The sequence below is a fragment of the Notechis scutatus genome, chromosome 4 (assembly GCF_049901735.1).
Source record: "Notechis scutatus isolate UNSWTSFEM ecotype Mainland chromosome 4, rNotScu1.2, whole genome shotgun sequence".
Taxonomy (NCBI): Eukaryota; Metazoa; Chordata; class Lepidosauria; order Squamata; family Elapidae; genus Notechis; species Notechis scutatus.
The window spans coordinates 18,291,347-18,304,184 of record NC_142012.1 but is presented as its reverse complement, the minus strand read 5'-3'; the positions used below and the strand labels follow the sequence as shown (position 1 = coordinate 18,304,184).

Below are 12,838 nucleotides of genomic sequence, written 5' to 3'. Positions count from 1 at the left end.
GTAGTCCTTGACTTACAACAGTTCATTTAGTGACCGTTCAAAGTTACAATGGCCCTGAAAAATGTGACTTATGACTGTTTTTCACAGTTAAGTCCTTTGCAGCATCTCCATGATTGCATGATCAAAATTCAGATGCTTGGCAACTGGTTCATATTTGTGATCGTTGCAATGTCCTAAGGTCATGTGATCGCCTTTTGCGACCTTCTGACAAGCAAAGTCAATGGGGAAACAAGATTCACTTAACAACCAGGTTACTAATTTATCAACTGCAGTGATTCACTTAACAACTGTGATAAGAAAGGTCGTAAAATGGGGCAAGACTCATTTAATAAATGCCTCACTTAAAAACAGACATTTTCAGCTCAATTGTGGTCATAGGCTGAAGATTACCTGTATTTAGTTTAGGTAATGAAACATCTGCAAAACAACCAAGCTCAAAGAGCACTAATCTCTCTCTCTCTCTCTCTCTCTCTCTCTCTCTCTCTCTCCCTCCCTCCCTCTCTCTCCCTCCCTCTCTCTCCCTCCCCTTCTTTCTCTCTCTATCTTTTGAAAAACCAAATTTAGCTAATATAGTCTGTGTCTGGATGTGTAGGTTCCACTAAACTACGGTGTGTTTTAGACATTTTATAGAATTAATCACACTGTCACTAGGCCACAGACCTCAGATCACCATTAATAGTTGGATTAACTTCGATCCAAAACTAGGCATATCTCATAGGTCTTAACCCAGAGTATGAACCAAGCCCATTTCCTCTCAGTGGAGGTCAAGAGGAAATGAGCATGCCCTTGAAATAAAATTTTAAGTAAGAAAAATTACTTAAGTGTCCACTTCTGACATATCCAGTAAGTCATTACTTTTCTTAAAGTTCAGCTAAATTCCAAAATTGCATACCTCATAGGAGGTGTCATAGCAACCAACAAAAATATTGGTATTAAAATACTTACTAACAAAAGTTTTACAGGTAGTTGACTTACAACAGTTCATTTAGTGACCAAAATTCGAAGTGATTCACTTAACCACTGTGGCAAGAAAGATCGTAAAATGGGGCAAAACCCACTTAACAACTTTATCGCTTAGCAACAGAAATGTGCGGCTCAATTGTAGATATAAGCCGAGGACTATCTGTATTGTCACACGATATACCAGGTGATACTCAAAAGGCTTTTTAAACATGCTTACCCGAGAGATAGTGAGAGGCATGTTGAAGTCCTTCCCACCTTGGAGCCTGAACCCCCAAGGAGCTGGACCCACCAGTGAAACACTGTAGTTATTCATGGTCTTCTGCAGTTGGTTATAATTCTCAGGGGAACAATCTGTAAGAGATATTTGAAGATTCTGAATGCTAAAAACACAACCCAAACATCCAAAATAATTAGATCAGGTGCTAATGTTCTGACTGGGTTCACACACTGCACTAACCACAGTAATTTTTATATCTTAATACAAAGCATATAATCTAACAGGGGTGATAAACTCAAGGCTCGTGGGCCAGATTCGGCCTGCGGGGTGCTTAGATCTAGCCTGCGGGGATGTCCTGCAAACAACGAAGGACCGGTCCTCAGTGCCTCTACCAGCGAAAACAGAGCTCGCGAGGGATGTGCATGGCCCTCCCAAGCTATGTTTTCATTGGCAGAGGGTTGCAGGAGGCTGTTGCATCTGAAAACAGAGCTCGGGAGCCCATTTTCGCTGGCAGAGCACTCAAGCCACCACAGCTCTCTCCCCCAACATGAGTGACGTCAAGCTGGCCACACCCACCCCGGGGCCCCCCGAGATCAAACACAACCTAGTTTGGGCCTCAATGAAATTGAGTTTGATACCCTTGATCTAGGACAACCACAGAAACTAGGAAGCTTCCCTCAAAATTTATAATGGACAAGCACACAATCAGCTTTTATATATTTCCTTCCAGGAATCTTGAACATTCCATAGGAACAAAAGGGGGATGTGTTTTAATTATTTGTTCAATAAGCCATGACTGGATTTACACATCAGGCTAGCCTGAACCAAAGAAAGCACAAATGTCAACTTAGCAGAAAGTAAAATTCAAGCCAGTCTATTCTCAATCTTCACCTGGTTTTTGAGAAGAGCTTCCTTTTTTACAGTCTCCATGCAAGCCAGAACACAATAGCCACTGAAATCATGAATAATGTCTTAGTCAGAATTAGTGGTTTTCAACTTTCAACTCATATGAAGTGTCTGAAGATCATTTTGCAGGTTCTGAATTGCTATTCCCCACCGCACAACATATACACACAAACGTGCCAATGTTGCATTACTTGTATTATTATAGTGTTATTATTGGCAGAATATTGGGGACATAAAAAATCTACAAACATCTTTGCATCTCAAAATGTAAAAACACCCAGCCCTAATTTCATCAATATATCCACTTTTTTATTTTTCATTCTTCTCCCTGCGCATAGTTGTTCTGAAAATAGATTTCAGGATTAAAATGCAGAATAAATTTAAGTCATGGGTATTGTTTAGAGACTCTAGCTTAACTAGAGTTTCTAAATAATATCCACAATTTAAATTTAACAATACCTACGACATTACCTCTAGGAAAGGTATTTCATTCTCTTACAAAGCGGAAATGCTTTTCATGGATGCATTATGAAAACACCTGATGTTTGCCTGAAATAAAGTAGGCTGAAAACCAAGCAGATAAAATTTTCTAGATATGATTTGTTTTCTCTCTGCAATTCTAAAGTCACCCAGGATGAGAACTCCATTAATTCAAGTTAGCTTCCATTGTGGTCTATCCTTAACAAGGTTAAGACATGGCTTATTTAGCCATAGAAAACTAAGACTTATAATAACTTTATTGTCACTTTAAACATACACTGATTAGCATACATTAAAATGAAATTTCGTTGTATACAGCTCTCAAAGGTATACCTCCAATATACACTACATAAACATGAAAAAATAAATGAATAAAATGATGCATATACCCACATATATTATATAACATGGCTTGAGGGATAGGTCAGAACTGTGACCTAAACTATTTTGGTCACTGAAAAGTGAAACTGATAGGAAAGTGTTAACTCCACCTCTGCCTGCTCAAAGGTGGGGCTTAAGACTTCTTCCTCCTCCATGAGGAAATCTCCCCTTTTCATTTGCAATAGAGTGTAATTTGACCTTTTCTTTACTGAAACTCAATCTAAATCCATCACAATTACAGTTGGCATGTGCTACTTGTAATCTGATCTTCAGTTCCGTGAATCTCCTTTCCATCCATTTTTGTAGAAGGCAGAATTAAGGTTGACAGGGAGAGGTCTGTTTTGGGAAAGCAAAAAAGCCCTTACTCTCTATCAGGAAGAGGTAATAGTTAACTCTTTCCCATTGGTTCATCTTTCGGTGATGGAGAACGCCTGGGTATCTTCCTTGCGCTAAGCCACAAAACATGATTTATGATCAAAACACACTATAACTTAGCTGGAGGCTCTGAGCGCAGACTAAAGTATAAGCAGTATGCCAAATAAGCTTTTTAGTCTTTCCAGCCCAACAGAATGATGGAAATAAATTAGAAGAGGTCGGTTTATATCTGTCTAGCTATCACAGAATAACTGTCCAAAAACTAAAGTGCCTAAATTTAGTGTAGAGAGAAGTGCCAGCAAAAGAAAGCTGGAGTTCAAAAATAGGCCAAATAACATTGCAGGGGTTGTGAAGGAAAACCTCTTACTTTCCCAGTGCATAACTAGCAGAGATGCAATCGGGCTGCCCCTCTATATGTTGCCAACTGTTCCATTCTACTACCACAATTGTAGCTTCCCTTCTATAGTTATGACTCACCATGGACCATATACACTTATACAGCATGTCTGATGCTTCCAAAGGTACCTAGGCAGAGGCAACCTGTTATATCATGACAACAAAGAAAATGCAGGAGCCTTTATATCCATTGCTGGCAAAGAGGCTGTAAGAAATTCCAGCAAGGAATGAATGATCTGCAAGTTTATCCTATCTTGTTTTTTTCTTTCCAACTTAACATAATGTTCAAAAGGAGTTATGGAAAGGGGCTCATGACTCTGTCTATACTTTAGCAGGATAATTCTTGAAAAAGTCAATAAAATAGGAGCAAATCTGTTCTGAGGAAAAAAGCCAGCAAAAGACTAAGCTTGAAAATGGGCCAGATTTGATTAGGCACTGGAGAGAAAGAAATCGAACCCTCCATGTTATCTCTGAAGGTTGAATAGACATCTCCATTCTAAGACCCTTTGTGACCCTAATAGAGCTATTATGAAGGGGTCAGAAAGAATTCTACAAGTAATGTTCTTTGCTTTCTATCTCACGTGTCATTTTATAAATACAGGTGGTCCTCAACTTATCATCAGTCATTTAGGAACCAAATAATTAAGGCTAACTGATTTTGGATACCTTGTAATAAGTACTTGGAATAACATATGGGAATCACTAGGGTTTGTAGCACAAACACACTAGCATACAACTTATTATAAACAGTCTATCTCAGTGAGAAAGTTACTTGGCATTAATGAAACACTTTAAAAAGTTTCTTGGAAAGTAAAATATTTCTCTTCTAGCCTCAGATATCTTTTTGATGATGTTTAAGCATGCAAATCTGGTGGGAGGAGGAGGGAGATTGGAACTAATCGAATATTAAATAGTGGTTCTTAAATCCATAATCTCGTATCTATTATTCCATGGCATCCTGATAGCTTCCAAATGCTTATTCCCCTCACAAGCACATATTTAAAATAGCACCTGAAAGTATTACTGAAAAGCACTCATTAGAAATGTACCAAAAAATAAAAGTGCTTGAATAGTTTAGCTTGCCAGTGGATCCTTTTATGAAATCTACATTTTCCTCCAGGTAACAAGAGCAGTGGAAGAAATTGGTAGCTTCAAATATGCACAACTATGTGTTAGGGTTTGGGGATTAACCCCTAGAAGAGTATTGAAGCATTAGAAGCTGGAAAGCTTACTACTGTAACTGTGTGCTGGCTGTAACTGTAACTGTGTGCTGCTGCGACTAACTGTGATTACTGACTGTGAGTGCCTGTGACTGAACTGTTATTGTTTGCTACTGTTTGCTGATTACTGCGTAATTCTACTGAATATCCAGCGTTTGTTTCTCTGGAGAGTGAAACCGGAGGAGGAGAAGATATCTTTATCGGCTGATAAAGATATTGCAAGGACTCTTAACTTGGACTATACTAGTGAGTCTTACTGGATGGAAATACTGTGAATGACTTAATGGACTGAATGACAATGCTTAAACTCTAACTGGATTAAAAACTATTTAAACTACAAACAGTGTTTGTGTTCAGTGTGTGTATACTCTGGGGCCCTTCCACTCTCGCTTGGCATTCTGGCTTGACTACTGCTGCAATACTCTTCTAGGGTTAATCCCCAAACCCTAACATTGGTTATGGGCCCAGCAGCATAGTCTAACTAACCAGGATATAGCAGAGAGAGTTGGTGTGAGTTGCACATTACTGTAAAAACAAACTGTTTTAATTAGTTTAAAATAGTCAAAATATCTGAAGAGTAATGGCACAAGTAAATTTGTCACAACTGTCCATGATATCCAGGCTGGATGGAACAAACTATGTTTCATGGTCAATGAAATGTAGTTTACTTCTACGCAGAGAAGGTTTGTGGGACATTATAGCAAACCCACCAGATGTGAGTAGCTGGGATCCTGCTAATGATGATGATAAAGAAAAGTTACAAGACTTTAAACTGAAGAATGAGCAGGCTTTATGCATCATAGGACTGACTCTCTGTGATCAGCAGCTTGTCCATATTCGTGGAGAAGAAAATGCTGCAAACTGCTGGGAGAACCTCAGGAAGATTTATGTTCGGGACAGTGTAGGAGCACATATAAATCTTACACGGAAGCTTTTTCAACGCATCTTCAGAGGAATGGAGATATGTTAGTTCATTTAAACTGTATGAAGAGCATTTTTCAAGATTTGCAAGAAAAAGAGCTTATATTTAATGAACTGCAACAAGTCTACATAATATTATCTTCATTAGATCAAAGCTATGATGACTATGTGACTTCGTTGGAAGTATTGCCTAAAGAAAGCCTCTCATTAACCGAGATTACAGGCAGGCTACTAGAAGAAGCCAGAAGAAGGCGTGAGCGTGACGAGCTGAGAGAAGATAAGAAAGAAGAGAAATTATCTTCAAAGTTTGAAAGAAACCAGCAAAGCAAAGTAAAGCACCTGGAAGAAGAGAATTTATCTTTCGACGGCATACACAATTAAAAAGTGTTTTAATTGTGGAGGCAGAGGACATTTGGCAAGATTCTGCAAAAAGAGAAAAAGCCAGAATGTAAAAAAGCCAAAGAAAGCATTTGAACTAGCCATGTTTGGCAACTCTGATGTGAAGAATAATTTATGGGTGGTTGACAGTGGCGCATCCCACTGCATCTCAAGAGATAAGACAAAATTTATAAAAATGTCTACAAGTTCTCAACATATATCTCTTTGCTAACGGCTGGAACCTGAAAGCGAAAGGTCAAGGTTTTGCACGTTGTCCGTACATAAACCAGGATATAAAAATGTTGTATGTACCGCAACTAAAGTTTAATTTGCTTTCAGTAAGGGTATTAGATAAATTAGGTTATGTAATTACTTTTAAGGATAATAATTGCATAATTGAAAAAGATAACAAAAGGGTAACTGCAGCTTTAAATGGAACATTATATGTCTTAGATAATAGTAAGAAAGGGGAGGCTCAAACTGTATTTAATAATATAAAGCCTCATGAAGAATGTATCCATTTATTGCATAGGCGTTTGGGGCATGTAAATTTTAAAATGCTAAAAACGCACAGTTGAGTTATCTGAAGGAATAAGGTTAAAACCTTGTGATAAATATTTGCGTTGTAATGTTTGCTGTGAAGATAAGAGCAAAGTATTGCCTGCAAATAGGCTAAATGGTTTCAAAACAAAAGAACCTTTAGAAGTAGTATTTGCAGACATAATAGGTCCAAAGAAACCCAGTATGGGAGGTGCTAGATATATACTGAGCATTATGGACCATTATTCTAGATATGGGTTTTGCTATTTAATGAAAAGCAAAACTGAAACATATCAACATTTTTTCAATTGGCTTAGGTTTGCTGAAAGAAAGTCTAAACGTCAACTGATAACCCTGGTGACAGATAATGGTACGGAATTTATTAATAACAAATTCCAGAACAGACTTAAGGTAGCTGGAATAGAGCATAAGAAGTCTGCTCCATACAGGCCAGAACATAACGCTTTATTGAAAGAAGAGGCCAAACACTACAGGCAATGGTTAGAACAATGTTAAATGATTCTGGGTTACCTGATTCTTTGTGGGGGAGGCTACAATGTGTGCTAATAACATATTGAACAACGTTGTTAATACAACAACAGGTGAAATACCATTTACCAGATGGCATGGCAGGAAACCTGACCTAAGTTACCTGCACACATTTGGTGCACCAGCATGGGTGCATATTCCTGCACAACTCAGAAAAAAAGGGCAACATAGAGCTAAAAGATTTTTCTTCGTTGGTTATCAGGCAAACCATAGGGCATATAGATTTTGGGAGAAAGGCACATCTAAAGTGTTATGTAGTGCTAGTGCCCAATTTCTAGAACATGAAGGATGGGAGAAATTAGAACAGGATGCCAATAAAGATGTAATTATTGAATCCTATAGAAATCCCATTAGTTATCCCTGTAACTTTAAAAATAAAGTAAAGAGACAAATACAGGATGATATAGTGCCCATAAAGGAAGAAACAGATTCAATAGCTGAACAGGATGAGGAAGATGAACAGGTAGTAGTTCAACAAAGTCCTCCTGTAAGCCCAGTAATTCCCAGAAGAACTACACGTATATCTAGACCGCCTGATAGGTACCAGGCTAACACAGTGTGTCAGATTAATCAAGTTCCTAATTCTGTAGAAGAAATAAAAAAGTATCCTACTAAGGAAAAAGAAAGATGGTATGCAGCAATGAATAAGGAACTGAATTCATTAAGAGATATGAAAGTGTATGAGAATGCCAAATTACCTGTAGGAAAGAAATCCATTGGCTGCAAATGGATTTTTAAGGTAAAAACAGATAAAGATGGTAATTTAATCCATAAGGCAAGGTTAGTAGCCCAAGGTTTTAGGCAGAATGCTAATGACTACGATGAGGTGTTTGCACCTAGTCTTAAGGCAGCAACCTTGAGAGCAGCTTTAGTGTGGGCAGCTAGTAAAAACTATATAGTTAACCATTTAGATGTGGAAATTGCTTACTTGCACGCCCATTAAAACATATTATTTATATGAAAAACCTGTTGGTATTAAAAGTGAAAATAAGGATAATAATGATTGTTGGTTGTTAAAGAAAAGCCTCTATGGTCTTAAACAATCAGGCTATGAATGGAACCAGTATATTGTAAAGGAACTAGACAATATAGGATTTAAAGCTGGTTTAGCCGATCCATGTCTGTTTAAGAGGGAGACAAATGGGAAAGTATCATTATTATTACTATTCACAGATGACATTGCTTTGATAACTGAAACTAATGATGAAGCAAATAAAATAATAACATCATTAGGAAAGAGAATAAAGATCAAGCAATTAGGGAGATAAAGAAGTATCTCGGTTTGAATATAAAGAAAACACGGAAAGGTTTTAAGATATCTCAGGAAGATAAGATAAGCAAATTGCTAAAAGATTACAAGATGGAGTTTTGTAAGCCAGCTAAGACTCCAATGAGTCAGGAGTTTAGCAACACTGATGAACAAAGCCCGGAGTTTGATAAGGTGATTTATCAATCTTTAATTGGTAGTTTGAGTTATATTAGTAATTGGTCTAGACCAGATATATCGTACTGCGTGAATCAGTTGGCTAGATTCAATTCTGCACCATGAAAGACACTGGATTGCAGCTAAGAGGATATTAAGATATCTTAAAAAGACAATGAATTATTCATTGTATTTAGAACCAAAGGGTGATTTAATTTTGAGTGCTTATGCAGATGCTAGCTTTGCATCAGAAAGAGACACTAGAAAGTCGACTTCAGGAACAGCCATAATGCTGGGTAAGACATTAATAGGCTGGAAGTCAATAAGACAACAGCATATAAGTTTGTCTACTATGGAGGCAGAATTCTCCTGTTTATCACTGTTATGTACAGAATTAATAATGTATAAACAAATGTTAATTGATATAGGTGTAACAGTAGATTATCCTATAATTATACATGAAGATAATCAGGCAGCAATTCAAATGGCCACAAATATTGAGTAAAAACAAGGAGCAAGCATACAGATCTAAGATACCTAAACGTGAGACAATCTGTAAGAAGTAAGATGATTCAGCTAGAGTACTGTATGTCGGAGGACAATTTAGCTGATAATTTTACTAAAGCCCAAGGTGCCAGTAAGCACCAGGAGAGTTGTGAAAATATGGGGTTAGATTGTAAGTTATTATATATTTATTTCACCCAAAGGGGAGTATGTTAGGTATAACATTGATACCAAATATGGTTTGGGTGAATAAATATATAAAACTTAGATATCATGGTTTAAGTGCTTATCACTTTAAGCACAATGCAGCAGGCAATTAGCCGATTAAGGGTGCGGTTAGAAGTTACAATATAAGGAAGCATTAGAAGCTGGAAAGCTTACTACTGTAACTGTGTGCTGGCTGTAACTGTAACTGCGTGCTGCTGCTACTAACTGTGATTACTGACTGTGAGTGCCTGTGACTGAACTGTTATTGTTTGCTACTGTTTGCTGATTACTGCGTAATTCTACTGAATATCCAGCGTTTGTTTCTCTGGAGAGTGAAACCGGAGGAGGAGAAGATATCTTTATCGGCTGATAAAGATATTGCAAGGACTCTTAACTTGGACTATACTAGTGAGTCTTACTGGATGGAAATACTGTGAATGACTTAATGGACTGAATGACAATGCTTAAACTCTAACTGGATTAAAAACTATTTAAACTACAAACAGTGTTTGTGTTCAGTGTGTGTATACTCTGGGGCCCTTCCACTCGTTGGCATTCTGGCTTGACTACTGCTGCAATACTCTTCTAGGGGTTAATCCCCAAACCCTAACACTATGCACACATAACATATGCAAAAGTTGCATTTATCTGCATGCACTAACAGAAACCCCAGAGCTCCATTAAATCTTGGTAAGCAGACATCTCAAGAAATATTACCAATTTGGTGTCATACATTAAAGAACAATATACCAATTGCTACAAAGTTGAGAGAAAGGGGAGGGAGGGAAATACACATATATGGAAGGGGTCTAGATTGTTTTGCAGCTGCCCCAAAAAGTCATGAGCACAAAGAGCAACGAAAGCAAATTTCTCACGCCCTACTACGAAAAAGAAAAAATTGGCCTGGTTGATTTTATTTTATTTCCATTGTCTTTTAAACATGCCCGGAGTTACTGATTTACCAACAGGCAGGCAGTCGGGGCCACTTAAGGAAAAGCCTTGCTGTGATGAAATGGGTTGGTGGCTGGGGAGGGAGGAAAGGAGGTGTGGGAAGCCCCCAAACAGAGGGGGGGAAAGATAGAGAGAAGTGGGGGAGGGACAGAGAGAGGAGGAGGGAGGCAGAGAGAGAGGAGAGAAAAGGACAGAGGGAGGGAGGGGGAGGAAAAGGAGAGCGGGGAGGGGAGAGGGAGGGAGGGAGGGAAAGAGAGAGAGGGAGAGGGAGGGAGGGAGAGAAAGAGAGAGGGGGAGGAAGAGAGAGAGGGAAAGAGAGAGAAGGGAGAGGGGGAAGGGGACGGAGAGAGAGAAAGAGAGAGGGAGGAAGGGAGAGAAAGAGAGAGGGGAGGAAGAGAAGAGAGGGAAAGAGAGAGAAGGGAGAGAAGGAAGGGGACCGAGAAAGAGAGAGGGAGGAAAGGAGAGAAAGAGAGGGGATGAAGAGAGAGGGAGAGAGAGAAAGAAAAAACCGGGGGAGGGGAAAGAAAAACAGAAAAACCACAATCTGACAAACTAATCTCGGGGGACCAAGCCAATATTAAAGAGGACACTTGTTGCCGCTTTTCAACTGTTGGATTTTTTAAACCCCCCGAAGGTCGGGACTCGAAGAAGCGCCACCTCACAGCAGCCTTTCAAAGGCACGTCTGCTAAAAAGCAACGCCACAGGAAAGGCCGGCTGCAAAAAAAAGGGGGGGGACATTTCGCGACGGAACTAGGAAAGGGACTCAACAGGGTTAGGGCGGCGAAAAGATATGCTCTCTGTGTCTTAGCTCCGTCTGTTACTGCCCTGGCCGCTCCGGTCGTAGTCGTAGCAGCTCCCCCACCCCTTTTCCATGGCTCTCCTTCCGTCCCCAAACTTCGTGCAAACTTTAGCCGGCGCCTCCACCACCCAGCCCTCCCAATTCCGCAAGGTGCCGCGGCGCGCTGCTTCTCTAAGGCAGGGCTCTCCAACCTTGGCCACTTTAAGCCGAGGGACGGGGAGAAACTTCAACTCCCAGAATTCCCCAGCCAGCTGGCTGGGGAATTCTGGGAGTTGAAGTTCTCCCCCCGTCCCCGGCTTAAAGTGGCCAAGGTTTGGAGAGCCCTGGGTCTAAGCGCGCAAAGCCTCCTTCGCCCGCCTCGCGCGCCCTTTTATTTCCCGCGACCCCCCTCTCGGGGAAAGCTTTCCCTATGGCCGCGGGGGGAATTCTCTCCCACTCCCTCCGTCCCTCCTTTTCTCCTCAGCGAAACCCCGTCCGCGACTCACTTTCCGAGGCGGAGAGAGGCTGGAGAGGCGCGCGAGCGGTTCCCACCAAAGTGGCGTGTGCGCGAAAGAGCGCAAAGTCCAAGCCCGAAGAAGCTCTCTCGCCCCGAGCTCTTGTTTGCACTTCCGCCCCTTTCTTCGCTCCTCCTCCCCGCTCCGGCTCCGGAGGGCCGGCGAGGCTTGGCTCCAGCAAAGAGCGAGAGGAGGAGGAGGAGAGGCGGGCGGGGGCAGCGGGCTACTTTCCGGCCTTGGCGTGCGCCTTCGTTCCCGGCGGAGCCTCGGGCGCCCGCAGCCTTGCTGGCCGCGATGGACACCCCCAAGACCAGAATTGCCGGCTGAACGAGGACGAAGAAATAAAGACACGCTTCCATGGGAAAGATCTGGAATCTAAATCAAGCGCCTTTTAACCACGTTTAACAGGCTGGACTTTTAATCAAGTGCCTTAACCACGTTTAACAGGCTTGACGTTGTTTCCACCTCAGAGAATTACGCAGAGTCTGCGAACTTCGTCCGCCTCTCCAAATCGATTTCGAAATTATTTTATTCCAAATGCGCATGAAAAGCGTACGCGACCCGTGGAAAAAGAGAGCTAGCAAAATGCGTGCACACGTGCAAGAGGGGAACCTGCGGGTCATTGTTATTCTGGACTATTGCCATATTTGCTGCCATCGTGTGGTTGTATGGATTTTCTCAAGCAGAGCATTCCTTTGTTTCACTAATAGCAGCAGACACAACTTTGATTATTTAGTTGCTGTTGACCAGGCTTTGCTTTTTTTTTCCCCTTTGTAGAAGGAAATAGATTTACGCAATTTCCAGAATGTCTTTCTAGGACAGGGTTCTAGAAAGGGTTGACAAGACTATGCATTATTATGCATAGTAGTAGTGTTAGTGTAGTGTAGTGTGTAGTGTTATTAAAGGTAGTCCTCAACTTATGACCACTATTGAGTCAAAATTTCTGTTTCTAAGTGAGAAATTCATTAATTGAGTTTTGCCCCATTTTACGGCTTTTCCTGCCACATTTGTTAAGTGAATCACTGCAGTTATTAAATTAGTAACACGGTTGTTAAGTGAATCTGGTTTTTCCCCATTTACTTTGCTTATCAGAAGGTTGCAAAAAGGGATCACATGATCCTGGGACATTGCAA

At 40.6% G+C, this 12,838-nt stretch overlaps 1 protein-coding gene across 4 annotated transcripts in view; it reads right to left on the bottom strand.

The window, feature by feature from the left end:
* Window positions 1-12,063, bottom strand: part of PDLIM5 (PDZ and LIM domain 5) — a 125,608-nt gene extending 113,545 nt beyond the window's left edge. For 3 of the 4 annotated variants that reach the window (XM_087962875.1, XM_026672664.2, XM_026672665.2), the window contains exons 1-2: window positions 11,697-11,891; window positions 1,181-1,314 (exon numbers count right to left, since the gene is read on the bottom strand). In XM_087962875.1, the coding sequence (XP_087819001.1) occupies window positions 1,181-1,276 (96 nt within the window). In that variant the 5' untranslated portion in view covers window positions 1,277-1,314; window positions 11,697-11,891. Of the gene's footprint in view, window positions 1-1,180; window positions 1,315-11,696 lie in introns of all 4 variants that reach the window. The other variant, XM_087962874.1, reaches the window with a different exon arrangement.
* Between the last annotated feature and the right edge of the window lie 775 nt (window positions 12,064-12,838).